The sequence below is a fragment of the Suricata suricatta genome, chromosome 17 (genome assembly GCF_006229205.1).
Source record: "Suricata suricatta isolate VVHF042 chromosome 17, meerkat_22Aug2017_6uvM2_HiC, whole genome shotgun sequence".
Taxonomy (NCBI): domain Eukaryota; kingdom Metazoa; phylum Chordata; class Mammalia; order Carnivora; family Herpestidae; genus Suricata; species Suricata suricatta.
In genome coordinates this window covers 23,642,586-23,669,981 of record NC_043716.1, presented here as the reverse complement: position 1 = coordinate 23,669,981, position 27,396 = coordinate 23,642,586, and the positions used below count along the sequence as shown (strand labels likewise).

General features: G+C 37.4%; 1 protein-coding gene across 2 annotated transcripts in view; it reads left to right on the top strand.

Annotated features, from left to right (window-relative positions):
- USP32 (ubiquitin specific peptidase 32) overlaps positions 1–27,396 on the top strand; it is a 228,218-nt gene that overhangs the window by 116,556 nt on the left and 84,266 nt on the right. For both annotated transcript variants that reach the window (XM_029927232.1, XM_029927231.1), the window contains exons 5-9: positions 119–278; positions 23,150–23,281; positions 24,840–24,947; positions 26,332–26,447; positions 27,213–27,275. In XM_029927232.1, the coding sequence (XP_029783092.1) occupies positions 119–278; positions 23,150–23,281; positions 24,840–24,947; positions 26,332–26,447; positions 27,213–27,275 (579 nt within the window). The remainder of the gene's footprint in view (positions 1–118; positions 279–23,149; positions 23,282–24,839; positions 24,948–26,331; positions 26,448–27,212; positions 27,276–27,396) is intronic.

The window sequence follows — 27,396 nt, the reverse complement described above, 5'->3', positions numbered from 1 at the left end:
AATCCTTTATTGGTAGATACTAGGAAGGTAAATGTTAACAAATTTCAAATTGTTTAAGTTTAAGTAAGATACCTTAAAATTTAATTAAACCTATGTGTTTTTTTTCTTTTAATTTTAGGGTGAAAAAGTAAACTATGAAAAATTTAGAAATTGGCTTCTTCTAAATAAAGATGCTTTTACCTTTTCTCGTTGGCTACTGTCTGGAGGTGTTTATGTGACCCTCACTGATGATAGTGATACTCCCACTTTCTACCAAACTCTAGCTGGAGTCACACATTGTAAGTAATGGCATTTCACTGTTTTCTGTTCACTTTTAATAGAATTTCCTAGTAATATGAGAATATGCCTATTAAGGAGAAATTTATTGTCAATATTTTTTTTTCCTTCCAGAATGTAATTAAATGAAATGCTAGAACATTATGGGGCACCTGGGTGGCTCAGTCTGTTAAGTGACTGACTCTAGATTTTAGTTTGTGTTGTGATCTTGTGGTTTGTGGGATTGAGCCCCACATTGGGCTCTGTACTGACAGTGCAGAGCCTGCTTGGGATTTCGCTCTCTCCCTCTCTCTTTTCCCCTCTCATGCTCTCTCTCTCTCAAAATAAATAAATAGGATTTTTAAAAAATGCTAGAGCCTTGGGGCACCTTGGTGGCTGTTAAGTCAGTTAAGCATCCAACTTCGGCTCAGGTCATGATCTCATGGTTTGTGGGTTCAAATCCTGCATCAGGCTCTGTGCTGACGGATCAGAGCCTGGAGCCTGCTTTGGAATCTTTGTCTCCCTCTCTCTCTGCCCCTCCCCCCTGCTCACATTCTCTCTCTCTTTCAAAAATAAAAACATTTTTAAAAAATGCTAGAGCATTGAGTACATAGCTGAAAAGGAAAATAATTTTTTTCATACTCACTGAATTCTTTTGTACTTCAAACGTGTAGGTTGTTTTGTTTTGTTTTTTTTTTTTTTTTTTAACCCACACAAAGCTATTCCTCAATGCTCTGTAGATACCAACTGGGTGTTCTGCAATTCAGTTCATTTCTGACATACTATCTACCAGGGGGTTAGCACAGACCCCACAGGTTTAGGGCTCAGTCTCAAAAGACCATTCTTTTGCTGCCCACAGAAGAGGCCAATCAGAAATCCTGGTTGTTGCCAGTGCTTCTGATCAACCAGTTCTAAATTAGATGTTCCCCAGAAGTTGGTGTTTTGATTTTTTACTTTGCTTTTCTGTTTTGAGTGTCATTGCAACTACTGTATTGTAAATGATGGAAAATAATTGCATATGTTAAAAACATATGAAACTTTATAAAGTAAAAAATAAATAAATAAAATTTTTAAATTAAAATAAAATAAAATAAAAATAAATTAGATGTTCCCTATGCTTGGGTTTGATAATTTGGTAGAAGAGTTTATAAAAATCAGGGAAATATTTTATATTTACTGAATTAATATAATAAAGTTTGTGTAAAAAAGAAAAACAACATGCATATGAACAGCCAGATGAAGAGATACATAGGGTAAGGTCTGGAAGGGTCCCAAGCACAGAAGCTAGGATACGTCAGTCCTTCTGGCATGTGGATATGTTCATCAATCCAGAAGCTCTCTAAATCCCATACTTTGGGGATTTTTATAGAAACCTCATAATGGAGGCATGATCAGTTACTCACTCAATTTCTGGCTCCTTTCCTGTCTCCAGCGAATGGGGAGTAGGGGTGAAAATTCCAAGTTTCTGATTATGGCTTGGTCTTTCCAATGACCAGCCTTTATCCAGAAGCCCACTAAGAGTCACCTCAGGCATTAGAACAAAGGACTGGTATCACCCAGGAAATTATTAGGGATTTAGGGCCACTGTGTCAGAAACCCTTTTCACTTAGGAAGTTACAAGAGTTTGGTCAGAGACTAATATTAGCAGGAACGGGGGCGGGGGGGGGGGGGGGGGGGCGGAGGCAGAAACCAATTACATAGTAATTCACAATAGCCCTCTACTAATTGCCCTTAACGTAGTGGTATTAGTTTCCTAAAGTTGCTGTAACAAATTAGCATAGTTTGTAAACTGAAATAATGGAAATTTATTTTCTCACAGTTCTGGAAGCTGAAATGAAGGTGTTAACATATTCCTTCTGAAGGCCCTGGGGAGAAATCCTCCCTTGCGTCACCTAGCTTCTGTTGACCCCAGGCTTTCCTTATGGCAGCATAACTCTGGTGGCCTTCTCTGTATCTTTCTGTGTCCTCTCCTTTTCTTATAAGGACACCAGTTATTGGACTTATGGAACAGCCTAAATTCACAATGCTGAATTCATTATATCTACATAGACCCTATTTCCAAATAAGGTCACATTCTGAGGGTTCAGATGACCATGAATTTTTGAGGGACATCACTGCATAGGCCTTAGGTGTTAACCTTTGTTCTTTTCTGTGGGTGTAGAAAAGTACCTATACTGGGATTTTGCTTATGCCACCTCTTAACACTGGAGTGCCTTTCCCTTTACTTCTCCCTGTAAATCCTAGTCATCTTTGAAGACTTAAATCATATGCCCCTTTGTTTTCATGAAACTTTTTCTTGCCTTTCTGTGAGAAATCATCTCTTATTCCTCTGAACTTCCATAACACCTTTTTTGTACCCTTCTTGGATGAACTTATCACGTCTCTCTCTTAATAAAGTTATTTATAGCATTCCATTTATTTGTACATATTATTTCTCTTAAATCAAAGAATCTATATTATTTTTTTCTCTGTGCCAAGCCTTAAAAAATAAGTATTTATTAACTGAATAGAGGGCCTGGGTGTTAAGTGATATTTGTATCTGTTGCTTTGTGTTACTTATGACTGGCTACTATTTACACAGCAGCTACTTTTCTGCCCATTTTCATTCCATTGTTACCTGAAGTTCTGATAAATTCTGGCATGAATAGGCAATGGACTTGATTCTACACCTTTTCAGTGCTCTTTTTATTTTTGATAGGAAAGCCTTTGACAAAATTGTTTTGCATAAAAATCTTTTTATACTCAATGTAAATTCGATCTAACCTATATTAATATTTAAATTGCTAGTTTTATGGATATTTTGCTGAACCTCTTTCATTTGTGATTGTATGGTGAATTATTTTTCTGCTAATATATGCTAAGGGTGTGTCTACTTTCTTTTAATGATTTACGTTAAAGAAAAAATTATTCTGACACTTGTTAAAATGGTAAGGAAGACAACCCAAGACTTCTGCAGTGGTGTATTGCAGTAGGAGACAAAGATTGGTCTTAATTCTAAGTATAACAAGGACAGGTGGGGTGTTATGGCCAAGGAGCAGGACAAAGTGGTCACTGGAGGGAAAGTTACTAAGAGGAGAGGAGACATCAAGGTAGGGGGATAAGGCCAAGAATGTATTCATCAAATGGGGTATGAGGAACTTGATCAGATATCAAGCGTAGGGCGATGACTTAGCAGTATTCTTTGCTAAGACTGGATGGGGGGGGGGCTAAGTTTGAGGCCTAGTCAGAAAGAGGGCGCAGGTGCAAATACCACTTATTGCTTATTTTGGAAAGCACTGTATTATTAAAGGTTACAGACTGACTTAAATTCAATCAGTAAAAATACTTTTTGCAATGTTAAAAACGTTATCCCATTATATGGTTCCATTTTTATTTGAAAATGATCTTCTCTAGCTTTTTATCATTTGGAAAGATGTTTGACTTTTTAATAGTATTTGAAAGTTACAGTGCCTTTGCCTTATAAAAAAAATCTTACCTTGAATTTAAAGCAAAATTATTGTTGATGTGTTGTTTCATCTGTAATAATGACCTTCTAATTTCTAAGCCAAGTGGTTTCTTCTTAGAGACATTCTATCTACTTTTATCTCTTGCAGCATTTTTAGTACTATTGACCATTCAGTTTTCATGAAATTCTCTTCTTTGGCTTTTGAAATATTGTAGTTTCCTAGTTTTTTATTATTTGAGTTTTCTTCACTGTTCTCCTTTTTCTCTCTTACCTTTTAAATGTAAAAAGGGGTCTTTCATGGGTTGGCCTTTAGCTCTATTTTATTCTTAAGTGATGTTCATGCTTTGTTTCATTATAGCCATTTCCATTGTTTCACCTATACTTCCATTTCTTTGTGGGTCATACCTTGATGGAGTTTTCTGGTCTTGAGGTCTCTCAAACTGTATATTCATTTTTTTTAAGTTAATTTATTTATGTTGAGAGAGAGTGTGTGTGCACATGTGTGAACATGTTTGTGCATACAACTGAGGGAGAGGCAGAGAGAGGGTAGAAAGAATCCCAAGCAGGCTTTTCACTGTCAGCGTGGAAGCAACTCGAACCAGTGAACTGTGAGATCATGACTTGAGCTGAAGCCAAGAGCCAGCCACATAACCAGCTGAGCCACCCAGGCACCCCAAACTGTATATTCATTTTAATAAATGCCTCCTCGGTATTACTGAAAAACAGAATTCCCCTGAGTACATTTCAAGATCAAATTGGCTTTATCCGAATCATGAACTGGGCAGTATTCCATCTAGTAAAAAACTAGAAAGGAGGTCTGAGGAGCTGTACAAATGGAAGACTTTATAGATAGGAGGGAGCAGGAGTGACAGTCAGTGAAGTGGGATGGGGATGTGGGGGAAGGAGTTTCTAAACAGTAGATTGTTTCAGGCAAGGTCATCTTCCCTTGGGGGAATGCCTGGGGTCTTTCAGGCTAATTACCTTATTCTAGTGCTGATCAGGAATTCCAGACTGGTTAAAGGTCACATTTCTGGGAAAGGCTGAAACTACAATTAGATATTAAGTCTTGGTTTGCTGACATTGGGCTCCGCACAAGTGACTCTATTTTGGGCCTATTGTTCCCTTTTTCTCACTCTATATATTCTAACATCTTAATCTCACGTAAAGTCAAATGCATGTTTCTTTGCTCTCAACCTACCTGAAGGTTCAAAAAGCAAACAACACGGTCTTCCTCCTGTCTTTTCTGTCGTGTTTAATAGTATTTGTAATTTCAGTCATCCAGTTTGAGATTAATTTGACTTTTCCTTGTGAAACTTCACATTAGATCCCATCAGTCTTAACTCAGCCTTATTTCCTAAGTCTGTCTTTATTGCTGCCATCATTGCAATGTTTGTTTTTATTTATCTGACTATATGTTAATGACAGGAAAGAATGAAAGACAAATTTGTTGTTGCTGTCGCTTAGTTTACATTAAAAAACAGTTTTTTCAGAAATTTTTAAGGAATCTTCATTTTCTATAGAATGTTATGCCCAGATTTTAATATCGCCCCCAAAAACCAGAGACCGCCAGGGAGGCCGAAGCACGCATGCAAAAGCAAAGGGCTTTATTATGAATTTAGGCCCAGCCAGCCTAAACTCAGGCTCACAGACTTAATGGATCCACGTGGAGTGAGCCCCGAACAAAGGCAGGGTAGGGCTTTTATGAGTTTGGGAAGGGGGAGTTACAGGAAATACAGTGATCCAATCATTATTATACAATATTATTGACAGCAGGTTTAACCATTCACATTGCCCAGAGTATTTATTACTTTTGGCGGGACCCAATCACAGCATTTAGAGTACTGACCAATCACAGAGTGGGTCCAGGACCTCACGTAGGGCGTGACTAGTCTTAGCCTCCATCTTTAGGCCCGCCCTTGGGCAATGTGTGCCCTTCTTTTGTTTCATGCAGTCAGTTTCAGACCTGCATCCTTACAAGAACAAAGTTTAAACTTCTTAGTATGGCTCTAAAGTCTCTTAGTTTTCTGTTCTTAATTTTCCATATTCGTTTCTCTTTACATATGCTCTCTGCTTCAACTACAGAGCACTGGTCAGTATTCCATGAGTATACCCCATAAGCTTTTATAGTTACCCTATATTATCACTCCTAATATTCCTTCATTTAAGATTGCATTTCATCTTTCAGCTCTTAATTGAAATACTTCTTCATCCTCAAACCCCAATTCATATGTTCTTTTGTCATGCCTTCTCCATTTTTCCTCAGTTCAAATTGAGCATATTCTGCATTTCTGCACTTCTTACCTTTCTATTAAAGCAATTAAGATGCTTTTTGCCTTATCTTAGGGTCGTTTGGAAATGGCTTTGATTCTCCTCAGATGTTATAAGTCCCACAAGGACAAGGCTCTTAGCCAGTTTATATTTGAGTTCTTCTTAGTACAGTGGTCTAAAGGCATATTATTAGACTCAACTGTATTGAAAAAACTTTTAGCTACTAAAAGTCTACATTCTAAATACTCATTTAAATGTTTGATTTCCCCAGGAGTGAGCAGGAGTTATATGTTGTTTTAGGACTATAGACCACTAAACTAATTATTTTATCTACCCTATAGTACACCCATTGATTTCCCTGGTGGACATAGAAGTAAGTCAGTAATGTATGGGAAAAGTCTGAAGAAATGCTATCCTTTAAATTTTCTCGGTTGTTTGTAACATTTTAAATTGCTAGCACCTTATTTGAATTTTTTCATATCATTGTTTCTTATAAGAGTAATATCCCTAAATAAAAAATTAATCAAATATAAGCCTACTATGGGGTGCCTGGGTGGCTCAATCAGTTGAACATCCAACTCTTGATTTTGGCTCAGGTCACGGTCTTGTGATTCGTGGGATTGAGCCCCACATTGGACTGTGCTGACTGTGCAGAGCCTGCTTTGGATTCTCTCTCCCTCTCTCTGCCTCTCCCCTGCTTGTCCTCACTCTCTCCCTCTCCTTCTCTCTCTCTCTCTTTCAAAATAAATATTAATAAAAACATATAAGGTTACTGTGGTATATTGGTAGTTACCAGCCTTTATTGAGCATTAGAATAATTTGGAGAAGGTGTTAAAAGTGTTGGTTATTGGTTCTGTCATGATTTTTATTCAATAGGCTGTATTCTATGGTAGAATACATATACCATATTATTCCATGGTAATTCTGAACTTTGAGGAATACAGATAGGATGTTTAGGAGTTCTTCAGACTGAGTCAGACACTGGCCCTGCTGCTTATATTACTTGTGTAACAGTGGGAAATTTATTTAATCTCTCAACTTCTTTTTCGTCCTCTGGAAAACAGAGTTAACGATACAGTTTACCTCACAGTGTGGTGTAAGGCATGTGGGGTAGGAAATCTTTTTTTCTCTACCATCTTGAGTTCATTGGTAGGGCCATTTAAATTAAACTCAGAGTTGGCAGGTATCAAGCAAGAAACAAGTTTATTTACATTGCTTATGCATGGTGGTTAGAATTTGAGTTTATATAGCATCTTAGCAAAGAACAATAATTTTAGAGAGAAGGGACAAGACAAAGAAAGAGTACTTTTGCTTTTCTAGAGGTGGCAAATTATGGGAAGGCAAATGTGTGGAGAAAGTAATGGTAGATAGGACTGGCTAGTAAGATTTGTTATGTAGATTCATTTATCTGGTACAGTCTACAGGTTGATATGGGTCTAGAGTAGTCTCTGGTGATTACTTCTGTCTTTCCTGGTAGAGGAGCAGGGAAGACACCTTTATGAATTAGGCAAAAGGTAGGAGGAGTTTGCAGAGATCTTTTATCTGCTTCTTCTCAATTGCCTTCAACTCAATATAATTTTTATGCCACGGAGGCATATTTGGGGTGGCATATTAGTCTACCTTTTAAGATTACATGAGATAGGGGCACCTGGGTGGCTCAGTCTGTTAGGCGTCCAGCTTCGGCTCTGGTCATGATCTCACATTCGTGGGTTCGAGCCACGCATCGGGCTCTGTGCTGACAGCTAGCTCAGAGACTGGAGCCTGCTTCAGATTCTGTATCTTCCTCTCTCTCTGACCCTCCCCTGTTCCCACTGTCTCTCTCTGCCTCTCAAAAATAAAGAACATTAAAAAAAAATTAAAAAAAAAAGATTACATGAGATAATACCTTTTTTAAAGGACTCATCTCTGTGCCTATTTTGGAATGGGTGCTTTACAATGAATATGTATTCTTTTTTATCAGTGAACACTTGGTTTGCAAATGTCTCTAGAGAGTTATTGTTTTGGAAGCATGAAATTTCATAATAGGGGGTTATAGATGGATATACCAATCAACTTGTCCACATCCATGGGAGGAAAGTCTTTTTCTTTCTAGTTTTGTTTTACTTTACAATTTATAGAAATAAAGAATCCACATAAACCAGTGAAATAGACAACTCAGTTGCTGTGGGCTTCAGCAAATAGCTACCTCCTTCATTGGGCTTATGTGAAAGCATTATCAGAAAGTCAGAATTATTGCTAAATTTCACTTAGATATTCTCACATGGTAGGTTTGCATTCTGATGGCTATGATTTATCATATTATCTATAAGTTCATAGTTTCTGGTTAAGCAATTCACTACTGAATTTTTTGCAGGCTCTTCCATTCAAAGAATATTTGGTACTTAATTAAACTTTCCAAATAATGTGACCTGAATGTGGAAACTTAGGATAAAAAAATAGTATTATAAACTGATTTATATGTAGACAGAAAATACTCATTTTAAAGCATCAGTGACTACATTTAAATTTGTGTAATGAGCCAAGATACTTAGGAAACAAAAAGGAATTATAATTTTTCACTTGTAAATAACATTTATGTTAGAATGCAGATGTCTTTAATTTTTCACATACAATTATAAAGTAAAATTTGAAGTCAGTAAGTTGAACACACTGCCATATTAATCAAATATTGTTCTCTTTCATGTCAATCACAAAGGCAACTAGGGAATCTATTTGTATTCAATAAAGAATTAGAATAAGATTTACATACGGTTTTAGATTTTGTCATGGTAAGTGCATTTTTCAGAACTGTAAATTCCAAATTATTGTTACCTCATCTTTTTTTAAAGTTTATTTATTTATTTTAAGAGTAAGTGCGCGTACATGTGTGAGAGCGTGTGCACGTGCAGAGACAGAGAGGGAGAGGGAGAGAGAGAGCCTCAAGCAGGAGATTACAGGAAAGCTGCTCACAGCACTGAGCCTAACATGGGACTCCATCCCAAGAACCAAGAGATCCATGACCTGAGCTGATCAAGAATTGGACACTTAACCCATTGAGCCACCCAGGTGCCCCTATATTTTAAGTTTAAGAAATTGAATTATGGGGCACTTGGGTGGCTCAGTGGGTTAAGTGTGACTTCAGCTCAGGTCATGATCTCTCAGTTAGTGGGTTCAAGCTCTGTGTCAGGCTCTATGCTGACAGCTGAGCTGGAGCCTGCTTTGGATTCTGTCTCTCTCTCACTCTCTGCCCTTCCCCTGCTTAAGCTCGCTCACTCTCTCTCTCTCAAATAAATAAATATTTGAAAAAAATTTGTTTGAAAAGAAAAAAAGAAATTGAATTAGAACATTAGCCTAGAGTTCAAGTTTTTGATATTTGAGCAGATCTTAACTAAATTTTTATCAGAGCTGTTGTATTTTTCTTTCATAATTTGCTATTTAAATACCTAAGATTAGGGGCACCTGGGTGGCTCAGTCAGTTAAGCAGCCGAGTTTGGCTCAGGTCATGATCTTGCAGTTCATGGGTTTGATCCCCGCATTGGGCTCTGCTAACCGCTCAGAGCCAGGAGCCTGCTTCAGATTCTGTGTCTCCCTCTCTCTCTGCTCATGCTCTGTCTCTCCATCTCTCAAAAATAAATAAATGTTGGGGCACCTGGGTGGCTCAGTCGGTTAAGCCTCCGACTTCGGCTCAGGTCAGATCTCACGTTTGTGGGTTTGAGCCCCGCGTCAGGCTCTGTGCTGACAGCTAGCTCAGAGCCTGGAGCCTGCTTCATATTCTGTATCTCCTTCTTTCTCTGACCCTTCCCCTCTCATGCTCTGTCTCTCCTATATCAAAAATTAATAAAACATTTAAGAAAAATAAATAAATGTTAAAAAAAATTTTTTTCAATACCTAAAAATAGACCTGAAGTGGGTCAAGATGGTAGAGTAGAAAGATTCTGGGCTTACCTCCTGTCATAGATAAGCCAAAACTACAACTACATATAGAACTACTCTTTCTCAGGACAAGCTGAAGACTAGCAGAACAGCTATTCTAGAACTAAAGATACAAAGAAAAAGCCACATTGAGATAGGTAGGAGTGGGCAGAGATGTGGTGTAGTCAGGACCAACACCCCCAGTGTGGTGACCCTTAAAGCAAAAGACATCAAACACAGAAGTCCTCCCTGAAGAGCAAGGGGCTTCAGTCACCACATTGGACATCCCCACCCTGGGGACCTCCACTGGGAAGATGAGCTCCCACAAAGCCTGGCCTTGAAATAGTGGAACCTAACTCTAAGAAAGCTGCCGAGCTATAGGAAACCCACTGAGCTGTAAGAATCCCGAGACTCTGCTCTTAAAAGTAGCCTGTGCACAAATCCACTCACTCCAAGAGCACAGAAGCAGGAGTTTGAAAAGTCCCCAGGGTCATATGTGAAGGAGATTTATTCATTAGTTTTAGTGCATGTGGTGAAGGGGCAGGGATTTGAAGGAACTTTCTCCTGGAACAGAAACGTAGGTGGTCATTTTTCTTACTCTCCTACCTAGGTGGCCTAGTGCTGGTAGGTGCCATTTCTCATATTTTACATCTGCCTTGCTACCACCACTCACCTGCCTCAATATCCCTCCATCCCTAACCACCCTCTCCCAAGCAGATGACTTTCAAAGCAGCACTGCTCCACCGAGTCTGTCTGGTAGGTGATCTCAGCTGGGTCTAGTACCCCTCCAAATGGCTTCCACCCCACAGCACCCATTGTGTGGCCTGCACCAGGACCAGGGACCCCCCAAGGCAGCTTCCACCATGCTGCATCCAGTGGGTGGCTTTGGCCTGGACCAGCAGCCTCCCAAACTGGCTCTAGCCTCAGTAAAGCAGCCAAACCTCACCAGTGTGAGCAGTGTGAGCAGCCGCCTGGGAGCATTTAGCTTTGAGCCCCACATCAGGCTCCTTGCCGACAGTGTGGAGCCTACTTGGGATTCTCTTTCTGCCCCTCCCCTACTCGCATTTTTTCTCTCTTTCTCAAAATAAATAAATAAACTTTATAAAAAAAAAAAGACTGGGAGATGGGATTGATCTACCTAATACATAGAAACAAACAGGCAGAATGAGGAGGCACAGATATATGTTCCAAATGCAAAAAAAAAAAAAACAAGACAAAACCTCAGGAAAACAACTAAATGAAACAGATAAGCTGGCAATCTACCTGATAAAAACTTGAAAGTAATGGCCTTCAAGATGCTCACTGAAGGGAGCCTGGGTGGTCAACTTCAGCTCATTGTTCATGAGTTTGAGCCCAGAGTCAGGCTCTGTGTTGACAGCTCAGAGCCTGGACCCTACTGTGTCTCCTCCCTCTCTCTCTCTGCCCCTTCCTGGCTCGCACTGTCTCTCTTTCTCTCTCTCTCAAAAATAAATAAACATTAAAAAAAAAGATGCTCATCAAAAGAAAAGAATGGATAAACAGTGAAAACGCCAACTAAGATATAGAAAATGTTTTTTAGAAGAACCAATCAGAAGTGAAGAGTACAGTAACTAAAATGAAAAATAGACTAGAGGGAATCAACAAATTAGTGATGCAGAAATCACCCAAGCTGAACAACAACAACAAAAAGAATTATTAAAAATGAGGATAGTTTAAGGGGCTTCTAGAGCATCAAGCATATTAACATGTACATGACAGGGGTTCCAAAAGAAGAATAGAGAGAGAATGAGGCAGATAACATATTTGAAGAAATGATAGTTGAAAACTTCTCTAATCTGGGGAGGGAAATAGACACCAAGGCCCAGGAATCTCAGAGTTTTCCAAACAAGATGAACCCAAAGAGATCCGCATGAAGAAACATAATAATTAAAGTGTTAGAAATTAAAGATAAAGAGAAACTTCAAAGCAGTAAGAAGAAATACAAGAGAACCCCCGTGAGACCATGAGCTGATTTTTTAGCAGAACGAAAGTGTCATGTTATTTTCAAAGTGCTATAAGGAAAAAACCCACCAACCAGGAATACTCTACCTGCAAGGTTATTGCTCAGAACTCAAGGAGAGATAAAGAGTTTCCCAGCAAGCAAAAATTAGAGTTTATCACCATTAAACTGGCCTTATAAGAAATAGTAAAGGGACTTCTCTAAGTGGAAAAGAAAAGTCCATGACTATAAGTAAGAAAATTATGAAAGAGAAAAATCTGAAAAGCAAACATACAGTAAACCACTTATAATGGTAGTATGAAGGTTAAAAGACAAAGTAGTAAAGTCTGCTATTCTTACGATAATTAGCTAAAGGATACACAGAATACAAAGTAAAATATGATGTCAAAAACAAAATATGGGGTAGATGGTAAAAATGTAGTGTTTTTAGAATGTGTTTGAGCTTAAGTGACCATGAACTTAAAATAGACTGCTATATACATAGGGTGTTATATATGAACCTCATGGTAACCACAAACCAAAAACTAACAATAAACACAAAAAAATAAAGAAAAAGGAATCTAAACATAATACTAAAGAAGGTCTGGGGCACCTGGGTGGCTTAGTCGGTTAAGCGTTCGGCTTTGGCTCGGGTCATGATTCCATGGTTCATGGGTTCGAGCCCCGTATCGGGCTCTATGCTGACAGCTAGCTCAGAGCCTGGAGCCTGCTTCAGATTCTGTGTCTCCCTCTCTCTCTGACCCTCCCTTGCTGTCTTTCTCTGTCTCTCAAAAATAAATTAAAACATTTAAAAAGGAAAAAAGAATGTCTTAACAGTTTTTAGAGTACCTATCTTATCTCTACTTGACGAAACTTGTTCCTAGGTATTTCAGTATTCTTTTTGATGCAGTTGTAAATGGGACTGTTTTCTTAATTTCTCTTAGAGTTCTAATTAGTGCAGATTGAGCACTTATTAGAGGAGGCACTATATGTACTCTGTATATCATCTCATTTAATCCTTGTGCCCTCTCTGGGTTCATTTTACCCATATTCTAAAGCAAAGGCACTATATGTACTCTGTATATCATCTCATTTAATCCTTGTGCCCTCTCTGGGTTCATTTTACCCATATTCTAAAGCAAAGGAAACTAAGACTATGAGAAGTTAAAGAAACTTTCTCAAGATCAGTTGGCTAATAGGTGCCAAAATTGAGATGAAGGCAGTTTATGGACACAGAGTCATTTTATTCTTCAATCTCTTAGGAGTAGCTTGTTAATTGTAGATAAATGGAGTTGTGGTTGTGGTGCACCATTTTCTTCAGACTCCAAACAATCTTGGAGATTCACTTTTCCAATCCCCCCCTGCCAGAATACTTAGAAATGAAATGGATAGTAGAACTATGATTTTAAGAACTATGTTTTAAAAATGAATTGAGGGGCGCCTGGGTGGCTCAGTTGAGTGTCTGACTCAGTGATTTCAGCTCAGGTCATGATCTCATAGTTGGTGGTGGGATTGAGCTCCAAGCTGGGTGTGGAGCCTTTGTGGGATTCTCTCTCCCTCTCTTTCTGCCGCTCTCCTGCTTATGTGCTCTCTCACTCTCGAACTCACTCTCTCTAAAAAATTAATAAATAAAATAAAAGTGAATTGAGAGTTATTTTCTTTAATATTGATCATATTTGCATATAATTTACCCATATTTTTAGAAGAAAATATATGTGCCTATTATAAATGTGTCTCTAAACTAAGAAAGAATTTTTTGAATTTCCTTAAAATGTATTTTAAGAGTGAATAAGCCTATTAACTCAGTGACTTTTTTAGTAGTGGAATATGGATTTTGAGGTAATTAAGGTAGTATTTTGGATTAATTTTAGGGCTATTGATTTCATTTTAATTATTCTTTTGATATCTTATTTAAATTTATATGGTCTCTATTTTAGCGTTTATGAGTTCAACTAAAAATACATATGTTATTATATTCTTTTGCCACATTTTAGCTGGCATTGCTGGCACCTTCTTTCAATAAGAGAAAAAATATGTCAGTGATGCTTTTACTCTAAACCCCTAGTAAATCTGCATGTCCCTTCTTCATTATCCTCTTACCAGGTTGTACATGAAGTAAGCGTGGTAAGGATTACAGCCATTTTAAGCAGATCTCGGAAGGTCGCTGCATTTGTGAACAGGTTGCTTTCTCAGCAGTGTTCAAGAAATGTGTTACTGTTTGAGAACACATGGATATTTTGCCTGTTTTGGTTTTTTGGTTTTTGTTTGTTTGTTTGTAATGAGAATACATTTCTGGCATTAAAGAGCTATTTCTGCAGCTGGAACCTCTGGTAAGGTGGAACTTGATTAGGATGACCCAGGTGTAGGCTAGGAATTATTTAGAATATTGGGAATATGGTGTGCTGCTGTTGTGAACCTGAAAAAATCATACCCTTAGGTGAATGATAGATTCATTCCTATTTAGCTAGTAAAATATTAAGTTCTGGTATTGAACTATGAGTTGCAAGTAGAGTAATTAATATTGCAGTCTTTACCTCTAACTTCTTTAGGTGGAAATAAAGTTAGTTCCCTTCCCTCTTCCCAGCAGTTCAGCTGCCAGTTCATGTAATAATATGTATATTTTAGCTTGCTTTTGACAAATATTTGATGAGCATTGCATGCAGTCTATGTGAACAGATCACATAAGTGTAAAGCATAGTGTTAATTGTTGACCATGACAATCTGATATTTTTTTTCTTTTAAATATCTTCTACATGTCTTTCCACATTTCTTCTTCTTTTTTTTTTTTTAACTTTATTCATTTTGAGAAACAGAGAGTGAGCAGGGGTGGGACAGAGAGAGAGGGAGACACAGAATCCAAAGCAGGCTCCAGGCTCTGAGCTGTCAGCACAGAGCCTGACACGGGGTTCCAACCCACGAACTGTGAGATCATGACCTGAGCCAAAGTCAGATGCTTAACTGACTGAGCCACCCAGATGCCCCTCCACATTTCTCTTTCAGCAAAGAAATTGCGTTTTTTAAGGAGAGTTATAAACAGTTATCAAAGCTAAAATAAATTTGAGAGTCAAGTCAGTGTGATTTGTGTGTGTTTCTAATTTAGTGTATTGTGTAAATACCAATTAATAAGAATTACTTATTGAGCATATGCTCAGTATCTAGAAGTATACAAATGAAAACATTGTTTCTGTCAAGGCTACGGTCTTGTTTTGTTTCAGGGTCAGATTTTCTATATGTAGATCTACCACTTAGAAGAAAGTTTAGAATTTGAGAAAGCAATTTCTCTGCAGGAACAATAGAGGTTTCTCTTTCTTCATATATTATAAGTGAAGTGACCAGATAGCTTATTTTGGAAACGGAAACAGTAGTGCTATCTCAGTTTGTATATCAGACTCCTGTGATTACTCTTATTGTAAATAGTCCTTATTATTATTATTTTTAAATGTATGTTTATTTTTGAGAGACTGAGCTGTGGGGGAGGGGTGGTGTGCAGAGAAGAGTGGACAGAGAGAGAGGGAGACACAGAATCCGAAGCAGGCTTCAGGCTCTGAGCTGTCAGCACAGAGCCCGACATGGGGCTTGAACCCACAAACCATGAGATCATGGCCTGAGCCAAAGTTGGACAAAGTCACAGGCACCCTTGAATACTCCCTTTTAGTAAATTCGGTTATATAGGTATTTGAAGTAGATACCTCTGTTTTTAAAAAACGGAAGCTATGTACTTACTTAGAAGTTTTGCATATTTTAAAAATTAGTTCTAGTTTCAGAATTATTGGACCTTTCCAAAGGTTGATTCATCAGGAAGTTACAGTGTCAATGAATGTAGTACATTTGGTATTTGGTTAAAAAAGAAAATATATGACAGTGTGTACAATTGTATAAAAATTTTATCTTTTTTGTATCACAGTCTTCCTTGATGATTTTGTGCTGTAAATTTTTAAATGAATTTAGCACATCAATTATTTGAAACTATGAACAATAATTTTGTGTAATTTGACAAAAACAAGTAATCTTTTCCCTCAGTTTATATTTACTTTTAATTATAAGTAATTAATTCTTTTTAATGCCAAAGTGTAGGGTAACTTCATTGTCAGTCTTAGAATCTCTGTTCATAGATTTTATGGATCTTTAAGAGGACTGTTCGAGAGATAGCAAAATTAAGAACTTCCCAAGAGAGCATTCTTCTTTGTAAAATAGGAACAAGTTAGAACCACTGTACTTAAACCCGGGTACATATGGTCAAGGCCTTTTTTATTTTCACCTATGGCAGGTGTGGTCATTTACATGAATTTTCTTCTGCTTTAGAGTAAATTAGAACACTTTCTGAATATCTCAGTTCTTCCATCAGCTAATGTATAATAATGTACACAAAATTCTATATTCCTAGTGTAATTTATTTTTATATTTTACTTTCAAAAGAATTTCACTCTTAGATCTTTTAAGTAAAAACCTCTCTTTTAGGTTTTAGGCTTAGAGAACATCAGGGCAGAATAGTGGCCGGTGGGAAGGGCTCCTGGGTGACTCCATTGTTTAAGTGTCTGACTTTGGCTCAGGCCATGATCTCCCGGGTTCGTGAGTTTGAGCCCCGCATTGGGCTCTGCATTTTCAGCACGGAGCCTACTTGGTATTCCCTCTCTCCCTCCCTGTGCCCCTCCCCCACTTGCCTATGCTCCCTCTCTGTCTCAAAATGGATATATAAACTTAAAAAAAGAATGGAGGTAGGAAAGGAAAATAGATATTAGCTTTAAGTTCTGGGAGCCCCTTGGAAGTCAAGCAAAAGGAATATAATTTCTCTTAAAATTTTTTGGCAGTTAATAGAACATATGTTTACACTTATTTACCTTTTTATGATTATAGTACTTATACTAACATAGTACAGGTACACATATTGATTTGACTGTCAGTTATCTTGTTGATGAGTAAAAAGTACCCCCCCTAGATTTGTATTAAAACTGCTAAAGAATAGAGTAAGGATTTTTTGAAGGCACTAGAAATTTGGAGAACATTGTTGTCTTCCTAGGTAATTTGTTGTTGTTGTTGTTTTTAATGTTTATTTTTGAGAGCATGAGTAGGGGAGAGGCAGAGAGAGGGAGGGAGGGTGGGGGGGGAGAGAGAGACATAGAGAGAGAGAGAGAAAGAAAAACCCAAGCTGTACAGAGCCCAACTCGGGACTTGAACTCATGAACCGTGAGCTCAGTCCTAATCAAGAGTCAGATAATTAACCAACTGAGCCTCCCAGGCGCCCCTCTTTCTAGGTAATTTGTAAGTTATTGGAGGCCAGATTTCACTACACATACCAGTCTTCATCTTTTATGATAGTTATTAGCATTATTCTGAATATATGTGCTGAGTTCAATAAAAAAAAACTCTAATTTTTTCATTAAAAAATATTTATTGAGTGCGCAAAATGTACCAGGTATTATTCTAAGTGTCAGAATATACCAGTGAACAAAATAGACCATAAGACCGTAGCTCAAGGAGGATATGTTACAGTAGGGAGAGATATCCAATAAACAACACAAGTAAAGTCCACATATTGATAAGTATTAGGGAGCAAAGTAAAGCAGGGAAGGATGAGGGCGTATCATCAGGTGGGCACAGATCACGTGGTCTGAGAATGTGACATTGGAGTACGGATCTGAAAGAGTTGTTGCAGTAGCCATGCATGTATCCTCAGGGAGAATATTGAAAGGTTTTATAGTAGAGAAGTAGCATGATTCTGTTTAAATTTTTCTTCTGAAATGTTTTTTTATTATTAATGGTATTAACCCCTTCCCCGTTTTTATGAGTTGTCTGTCTATTCTTGTTAATCTATTGTAGTCCTAATGTTTTTTAGTTCCATATATTAATGATTTTAACTCTTTATTAAGACATCTAACTGGTCCTCTCACTTCTGTTCTTGCTGCCCACCAGGCTATTCTCAATTTGGTAGTCAGAAGTAATCCTTTAAGTTAGATCATGTCACTTCTCTGCTTTAGACCCTCTAGTGGTTCACAGTTTGCCTTAAAACCAAAATGTCTGGGTGACTCAAATTGTTAAAGTGTCTGACTTTGGTTCAGGTCATAATCTTGTGGTTTGTGAGTCCAAGCCCCAGTTGGGTTCTGTGCTAGCAGTTCAGAGCCTGACCCCTGCTTCAGATTCTCTCTCTCTCTCTCTCTCTCTCTCTCTCTCTCTTTCTCTCTTTCTCTCTCTCTCTCTCTCACCCTGTCACACACCCTCGTACCCTACTCATGCTCTGTCTCTCTCAAAAAAATTTTTTTTTGTTTTAAAGGGGGCACCTAGGAATGCCTGAGCGGCTCAGTTGGTTAAGCATCCGACTTTGGCTCAGGTCATGATCTTGCGGTTTGTGGGTTCAAGCCCCACATCAGGCTGTGTGCCGACAGGTCAGGGAGCCTGCTTCAGATTGTGTCTCCCTCTCTCTCTGCCTCTTCTTCACTCATGCTCTGTGTCTCTCTCCTTCTCTCTCAAAAATAAACATTAAGAAAAATTTAAAAGGGGTGTGCCTAGGCGGCTTAGTCAGCTGAGCATTCAGCTTTGGCTCAGGTCATAAACTAATGGCTTGTGAATTCAAGCCCCACTTTGGGATCTGTGTTGACTGCTCAGAGCCTGGAGCCTGCTTTGGATCCTGTGTCTTCTCTTTCTTTCTTCCCTTTCTCTCTGCCCCTGCCCTGCTCACATTTGTGCACGCTCTCTCTCTTTCTCAAAATTAAATAAACATTAAAAAACAAAACAGAACCCATAGTCCTCGCAATGACATGTATAATCTGGCCATTTTTTCTTTGACTCTCTCCTACTACTCTCTTATTTTTCTCCCCTTCATTAAGTCCTTTTCAGCCACTCTGATCATCTTTCTTCTCCTTGAGCTTGCTAGGCATGCTTCCTTCTTGAGGCCTCCATCCTTGTTCTCTCTGTCTAGAAAGTTTTTTCTCTGTGATTTGCCCCCTTTCCTCCTTCAGAGCTCTACTCTTATACCACCCTCACAGTGTTATCTTACACCCTATTTAACTCCATTGTATGCCTCTATCTATGCCCTGTTGAGCCATGGTGTGCTTCTTCATTTATTGAGATCTTTAATATTAGTTACAAAGTTTTCTTCATAAAAATTTGCTTCTATCTTAAAGTTTACTTTTGGATATTTGTTTCTTGTGGGGAATTGCTATTTTTGTGTTTTTGTCTTTTATATTTTCTTACATGTTATTAATGTTATATAAGAAAAGCATGGATTTTTGTATATGTATTTTACATCCTTATAGATTTTTTAAACTCAATTACAATTTGTAAAAAAAAAAAAGCTGAGGTTTTTGATAAGCATTCTGCTTTGCACAATAATGTTTCTTCTTTTCTAATATTGTACTTCATATTTATATCTTATTGCATTGGTGAGAATTTTTAATTTCATGTTAAATACTAATTGAAGGGTTCTGTTTTAGGTTGGGAAGTAGAAGGATAGAAAAGAACTTCACTCCCACTATAATATCATGAAATCACAACGTAAATGAAACAATCATACTATTCTTTAAAGCCATTGCATACAGGGTCACCTGAGTGGCTCAGTCAGTTAAATGTCTGACTTCAGTTCGGGTCACCATTCATGGGTTCGTGCCTTGCATCGTGCTCTGCGTTGATAGCTTGGCGCCTGCAGCCTGCTTCTGTGTCTCCCTCTCTCTGGCCCTCCCCTGCTTGTGTGCACATATTCTCATTCTCTCTCCCTCCCTCTCTCTCTCAAAAATAAACAAACAGTAAAAAACATAATAAAGCCATCGCATGCAAAGAAATCTTAAAAAAATAAAAAAAGACATCTAAGTGGCTCAGTCAGTTAAGCCTCTGACTTGATTTTAGCTCAGGTCATGATCTCAAGATTTATGAGTTTGATCCTCATATCAGACTCTATCCTGGCAGCACAGAGCCTATTTGGGATTCTGTCTCCCTCTCTCTGCCCCTCACCCACGTCCTCTTTATCTTCCTCTCAAAAAAAAAACTTAAAAAAAAAGCCAAAACAAAACAAAATAACTCCAGAGAGACAAAGCCCTTTCCTAGGTGAACAAGGGATATATATAGGGTGTTTTCATATCTCTGGCCAGATGCTGAGGTTGGGAGTAAAGCTGGCCAGTGGAGTGAGCCTGCCTGAGGACAAGCTTTCCTGGAATGAGGAACACCTAGCCAAACTTTTGAGAAACATGTTTCAGATTTGAATCTGAAGAAACCCTAATACAAAGATAATTTTTTCCACCCAGTTCTCTCATGTGGAAATCTTGCTGAAATTGGTGGCAGGCTGAAAAGTGAAAAGAGATTTCTTGATTTTGCTGTTCTATGGCCTAGCAATTCTGAAATCTCAGACTCTTGAAGACTCAGTCTCAAGGCTCTTTGGTCCCTAGGTGCTGTCATTTGTGCAGTCTCATAGTTTTGGAGTCTTACAGTCAGCACTTTCAAGGTCTAACACAGAGATTGGCAAAACCTTTTCTTAAAAAGGCAAATAGTAAATATTTCAGACTTGTGGGCCATATGTCTGTTTATCACAATTAGTCAACTCTGCCATTATAATACATTAGCAGGCATAAATTATATGATAGTAAATGGCATCGCTGTGCTTTAATAAAACATTATTTATATGAATATGCACACAGCCTTCAGACTGGAGTTTATGGATCCCTAGGTTTAATTTTTTTAATGTTTTATAATTTATTTTTGAGAGACAGAGAGAGTGCGAGCAGGGCTCGCTGAAGCAGGCTCCAGGCTCTGAGCTAGCTGTCAGCACAGAGCCCGACGTGGGACTCGAACCCAGGAACCGTGAAATCATGACCTGAGCTGAAGCTGGACACTGAACCGACTGAGCCACCCAGGTTCCCCTGGGCCCCTAATTTTAAAAACTAGCAGTTTCTGGGTTCTCCTGAATAGAAAGTGTTTTCAAAGCATTTGAACCAGAGAAAAACTTAGTCTAACCAAAGCTGCAATCAAGCTCCTATCTAAAATCTGGTATGGTCAGTGATACCAGCCCCATGGAAGTTGAAGACTGGGCATTTCCTGTATTCATCATTCCTTTTTATAGATAGATAGATAGATACTGACTGATTGCTATCTGGTATTCAGTCTGAAGAACATCTTTTAATATTTTTTTTGATACAGTTCTGCTATTGATGAATTCTTTGAGCTTTGGTTTGTCCAAAATGTTCTTCATCCCCCCTGCCCTTTTTTGGAAGGATATTTGCATAGGATATAGAATATGAAATTAACAAGTTTTTTTTTTCTTTCAACATTTTCCCCATTGTATTTTGGCTCCCTTGTGTCTGTCTGTCTGTCTTTTTAACATTTTATTTATTTTGAGTGAGGGAGAGTTAGAAAGAAAGGAAGAGAGAATCCCAAGCAGGCACCAGCACAGACCCTGACATGGGACTCAACCCCATGAACTGTTGAAATTATGACCTGAGCTGAAACTAAGAGTCAGATACTTAACAGACTGAACCACGCAGGCACCCCTGGCTCTTTTGTTTCTGAAGGGAAATCATTGCTTATCATAGTTCCCTTGTTTGTAGTAGGTTTTGCTTCCCTTTTTGCTGCTTTAAATTTTTTCTCTCAATTAGCAATTTGATTGTAACTTGCCTTGGTTCACTTTGACTTTTTCTTGCAAAGTTTATTGATCTCTGGGATCTGTGGAGTTACAGGTTTCATCAAATTTGGGGGCTTTTTTAACTGTTACTAGTTCAGATATTTTCTGCCTTGCCTCCTGGGTCCCCATTTGTGTTATACTGTTTAATACTATATATAGTTCAGTAAGATTCTAATTATTTTTCACCTTTTTTGTCTCCTTATTCTTCCATTTGTTAGTTTTTTAATTTTAATTTTTTTATTTTTGAGAGAGAGAGAGAGACAATGCAAGCAGGGGAGGGTCAGAGAGAGAGGGAGATACAGAATCTGAAGCAGACTCCAGGCTCTGAGCTGTCAGCACAGAGCCTGACATGGGGCTCAAACCCACGAACCACGAAATCATGGTTAAGTGGCCAACTTTGGCTCAGGTCGTGATCTCACGGTTCATGGGTTCGAGCCCCGCATCAGGCTCTGTGCTGACAGCTCAGAGCCTGGAGCCTGCTTCAGATAGGTGTCTCTTCTCTCTGTCCCTCCCCTGCTTGTGCGCGCTCGCGCGCTCTCTCTCTCTCTCTCTCTCTCTCTCTCTCTCTCTCTCTCTCAACTAAATAAACATTAAAAAAAGTTTTTTAAGCTTTATTAGGGCAAGTCTGGAGTACCATTTTACTCTAGAGTTAGTTTTTCCCTTTCTGATTAAGTGTAACCCTATGAATCTACTCCCTGTTTTCAGGAAAGTGTCTTTACTCCAGCTAGCCAAAACTTAGGTTTCACTGTGTACATACACAGCTAACTCTTCTACAAAACTCAACAAGGGTCCTATGTAGATTTCTGGAGCTCTTTTTTTTGTATAAATCTTTCCTCTCCAGTACTCTGCTTTGTAAATTTCAGCTATCTTAACCTCCCAGAAATACAACTTCTCTGTTTTACTCAGTGAAATCTCACTGCTTAGGTTCCTCGTATTCTGCCAAGGTCCGGAAGGTAACTGCAAGCCAAAAGCCGGAACACTGCAAGGACTCATTTTGTTTGCTTTCTAAATCTTCCTTTAGTTCCTTGTCTGGGGCGGCGGGGGCGGCGGGTGGGGGGGGGGAACAGCACATAGAAAACATAACCATGGTTGGAGCTTAACTGTAATTTTTTAATCTACCTTCTGATGAATGGGGGGAGGACATTCATGTTTTCATGATGCACTTATTATTTATCACATTGTAAATCCTATCCTACCCCATCTGTCATTTATTGACTTTGGTCATTTATAGGATCTTTTCATATTCTTTTTTATTTATTTAATTAGTATTGAATGTATAAGTAGTTAACCATACTGAGAGGATGTGTCAGACAGGGATCCAGCTGTTGGGATGTTTACAGTGTAACCAGGAGGAATTGGTGTATAGAATCTTTAAATCCAAGATAGAAGTCGAAAATTATAAAAAAGAAGTATAGATAAAAGTGGAAGGAAGCCAAAAAGAAATGTTTCAGTTGTTTATTATCTTACATGTTAGGTTTAAGCAGCCTACTTAATGGGAAATTGTGAACATTTTTTTTTCTGATTTTAAAGCCACTTTTATATTCAGATTTAATGTTCATGCCATTTTAGATATACTGCCTTTGTCTTTCACAGTTTTGTTTTAGGTAATTATTATTTTTAGCAATTGAATTGGAAAATTAAAATATATCCTTGGAAGTTATATGATCAGGATGAACTAACTGCCCAGAAGAAAAGCCTAGGGTTTTATAATCTTATTTGATTTGATTCTCAGTGGAGGAATCAGACATCATTGATCTGGAGAAACGTTATTGGTTGCTAAAGGCTCAATCCCGGACTGGACGATTTGATTTAGAGACATTTGGCCCATTGGTTTCACCACCCATTCGTCCATCTCTAAGTGAAGGTAGGTCTGTTTTCTACAAATGGTCTTTGGTAAACACACCTGGGCCCATCTCTTATTTCTAACCAATACATCATCCATCTTAACTCTAAAATGCCATAATGTTATCAGTTTGCAAATAGCATAGTTTAGTGGAAAAAAACAAAAAGGGGAATTAAGGTTGTAATCTTAGGCTTCCTACTCTACCTGTGTAACCTTTCATAAATCAGGTTAGTTCTCTGTACAAGAATAATCTCAAATATAAAATAAGTTTGACTAAGCTAATCACTGTAAGAACAAAAATTTAAAAACATCACTGTATTCCAATGAAGGGTCTCACTCCCTGGTGCATGGATTAGGGCGGTGGCCACTGTGTGGGTAAAGCTTTAGGTTTCCACCCATAAGTCCACCTCTTCTCACCTCAAGTGTCTCTAGTATTTTTCTTTTGCATAAGAAGATTCCACTGCTGTATCCTCCCTCCCCCTACCAAAAAAGATTTAAGAAATATTGGACTGGAATATCTCTGAAGTTCTTGCTAGCTCTAAACTTTTCATTGCTGTAATTTTTATTTTAAATTAGGAATATAAAGAATAATTGTGGGTGATATCATAAAAATCATATTTGGAATCTGAATATTTGGGTTGTGTTCTAACTTTTCTTACTTTTGGCAAATCACTTAACCCCGTCTGAGCTTTAGTTTTCTACTCTTAATGCTGAGGGCACAGAATTGCATTCTTAAAATATATAGTCTGTATTCTTCAGATTCCTGGGGTACTTCAGAAGTACTTATTGGTGGATCCAGGACAGATGGGAATCTGGGCTTTTCCACCTACTTCAAAAGTGCAATTGTGGTTTTGCCTTTTTAGAATTGGAGATTGAGAAATCATTTTATTTGAAAACAAAATTATTCCATTTCTGTGTTTTACACAAAGTTTGAAAACCAGAGTTGCCTGGTTGGCTCAGGCAGTTAAGCATCTGACTCTTGTTCTCAGCTCGGGTCTTGATCTCAGGGTCATGAATTAAAAGAAAGCTTTGAAAACCACAAGATTATAATTCTCTTTCATTTTTTATTTTAAGTATTTATTTATAGAACATAAACTACTACAAAGAAGACTGCAGTACAGAATTTCTTTTGTAACGTGTTTATCTTTGCTTAATGAAAGAAGTTTATGGGAGCTTACATGTTATCTTTGAGTGTATATTCAGCTTTTATCCTCTTTTCCTTTTTCTTCTCAATCTTTCTAAATAAGTAATTTTGGATTTTTTTTTCAGTCTTAATTTTTGCAATTGATTTTAATTTTTAACATGCCATCATCATTTTTAGCTGTTACAAGTGAAGATAGAGACAAACAGGCAAATATAACTAAGCACAGGATGATAGAAGTGTATTTTCTGCTAGGATCTTAAGTTTTAATTATAATTATACCAAGAGAAAAATACTTGCTGAGCCAGTCGGAGCTACTGATAATTTTTTTTTAGTTTGGTCAGTTTATGGGAGTCATGCCTCTTTTCATAAACATGATATTATTAATAGTGGGAGACTTGTTGGCTGTGATTTCTGGTGTCTTTTCCTATTTTACAGGTTTGTTTAATGCTTTTGATGAAAATCGTGACAATCACATAGATTTTAAGGAGATATCTTGTGGGTTATCAGCCTGTTGTAGGGGACCCCTGGCTGAAAGACAAAAATGTAAGTATATTAAATTTTGTCACAAAATTGCAAACTAAACAGAAAAACTTATCATTTGTCTATATAAAATCATTATATATTAAGCCTTGAATTTTCATCACATTTTCAGCTTGGCAAATATTAGTCTCATGTTGAGGTTTTCCTGAAGCCAGCTTAAGGATTCAGTCGTCTCTTCTTTTTTACTGTGGAGTAATTTGGGATCTTTGTGATTAATAATAGACTTCATTTTCCTGATGAATTTGCTGTTCATGATCAATGAACTATGTTCTTCACAATATATTTGACAACGTTAAGCATTTAGAAAATATTTTCTGGTAATCTATAGAGAATTTTCTTTCTTGCTTAATTTAAAGTACAGCTCATTTTCTGTCACTTGTATATGTTAATATTTTCTTAGCATGATGAAATTTATGATCAAAACACAATTTTATTAAATACTAAAATGGTCTTTTTAACCTAGCTAACATGTTATTGTAGAATAATTTACAACCATAAGTCTATTACATTATTAAATCTTAACCATACATGAGAAAATGGAACAGTTTACATTTAATTGGAACCTAATTCTAATGTATATATACTAGGGCCATCATCTCTGTGTCTTTCTAAAATACAGCTTCACAAATGTCACCTAATTTGGGTGTGCTATTTGACATTTTGATCTTTTTCAGTAATATTTCTGTGATGCACTCAGTTGTTTTGATAGCATAATTATTATGGAGGTACATGAAATAGATAATTATTTAATTTTAAAAATTCAGAATTCTTCCCTGATGATATACCATTACTACAGTCTGGCTTTATGGTAGATTATTTGTTCCCATTAAACTTCTAATATTAAATAAGGAGGCTAAAATTTTGCTTCTCAAATGAAGTTATCACCTTAAATTTGTTTTTAACTTTTTTTTTTTTTTTTGCTGATGAGCTAACAGAAGTTAGCCCATTTGTTTGAAGCTAATTAGTAAAGTGCTGATATTCCATGTAAATGAAATATGTTCAGCACCATATAAATCAACTGATCAGTTTTAAATATTAGAAAGTAATATAAAGGCTTGAATTGCCTCCTCAAAACCTGTGAGGTATTGTAATATTTATTGTAAAGCAACTTAACCCCCACCCCCGCTTTTTTAAAAATCAGTTTGCAAGGAATTTAACTCTAGATGAAGGATAGAACTCTAACCCAAATACTGATTCAGAGAGATTTACCAAGTATGCCAGTTCAGAAGACTTTAATGACATATTATACTATGCTCCAGATGAGAACTTAATCCAGAATATGCTTGCTTGCGAATCTAAGTAATTTTACTAGGTCAGCATTTAGTAAAAGGCATTGTACTTCAGAATAGAAAAGGAATTTTCTTCCATAAGAGTTTCTTTTCTTTAGTTTGCTTCAAGGTATTTGATGTTGACCGTGATGGAGTTCTCTCCAGAGTTGAACTAAGAGACATGGTGGTTGCACTTTTAGAGGTGTGGAAGGACAACCGCACTGATGATATCCCGGTAAGTTCTGATTGTATACATATTGTTGTATATAAACTTCCAATAGGAAAATGGAGTGGAGAATTTATAAAGGAAGAGAGAAAAGGATTTGTTATTATTGTGAGTTGCTATATTATTGCTACTACTCAAAATATTCATACCTGAAGGTACAAAATTGGGAAGAGAATGTGTCTTAGAAAATTTAATAAACTGAACTTACTGTGTAAAGTAAGAGTGAACCTTCAGGAACATTGTCTTAATTTTTATAAAGGAAATCTAAGAACTTCTTTATTAAGGTAATTTAAAAAAATGCTTGGGGGATCTAGGTGGCTTAGTTGGTTGAGTGTTTGACTCTTCAGTTCAGGTTATGATCCCAGGTTCATGGGATCCAGCCCTGCAGCAAGCTCCCTGCTGAGCGTGGAGCCTGCTTGAGATTCTCTCTCCTTCTCCCTCTATACTTGCCCCACTCGCATGCACACAATCACTCTCTCAAATGAAAAAAATATATATTTGTTGGTTACTAGAGGGGAGGGATGTGGGGGGATAGGATAAATAGGTGAAGGGGATTGAGGAGGGCTCTTGTGGTGATGAGCCCTGGGTGTCGTATGGAAGTGTTGAATTACTGTACTATATATCTGAAACTAATGAAACAGTGCCAACAAAATAAAATAATATTTAAAATATTTTTAATAAAAAATTGCCATAATACAGTATTCTTTAGCCAATGAATAATAAAAATGGTAACTACTCTTTTCTAATTATTCCTTTGGGTTTCTGTTTTTGAAGGAATTACATACGGATCTATCTGACATTGTAGAAGGCATATTGAATGTACATGACACCACAAAGGTGAGTCTAGCTAGGACTAGAATAAATTATATTATTTTCTGTGAATACCATGTACACTGAATTATATATTATATACACATACAAATATGTATATAACTTATGTAAGTTGTATACATATTTG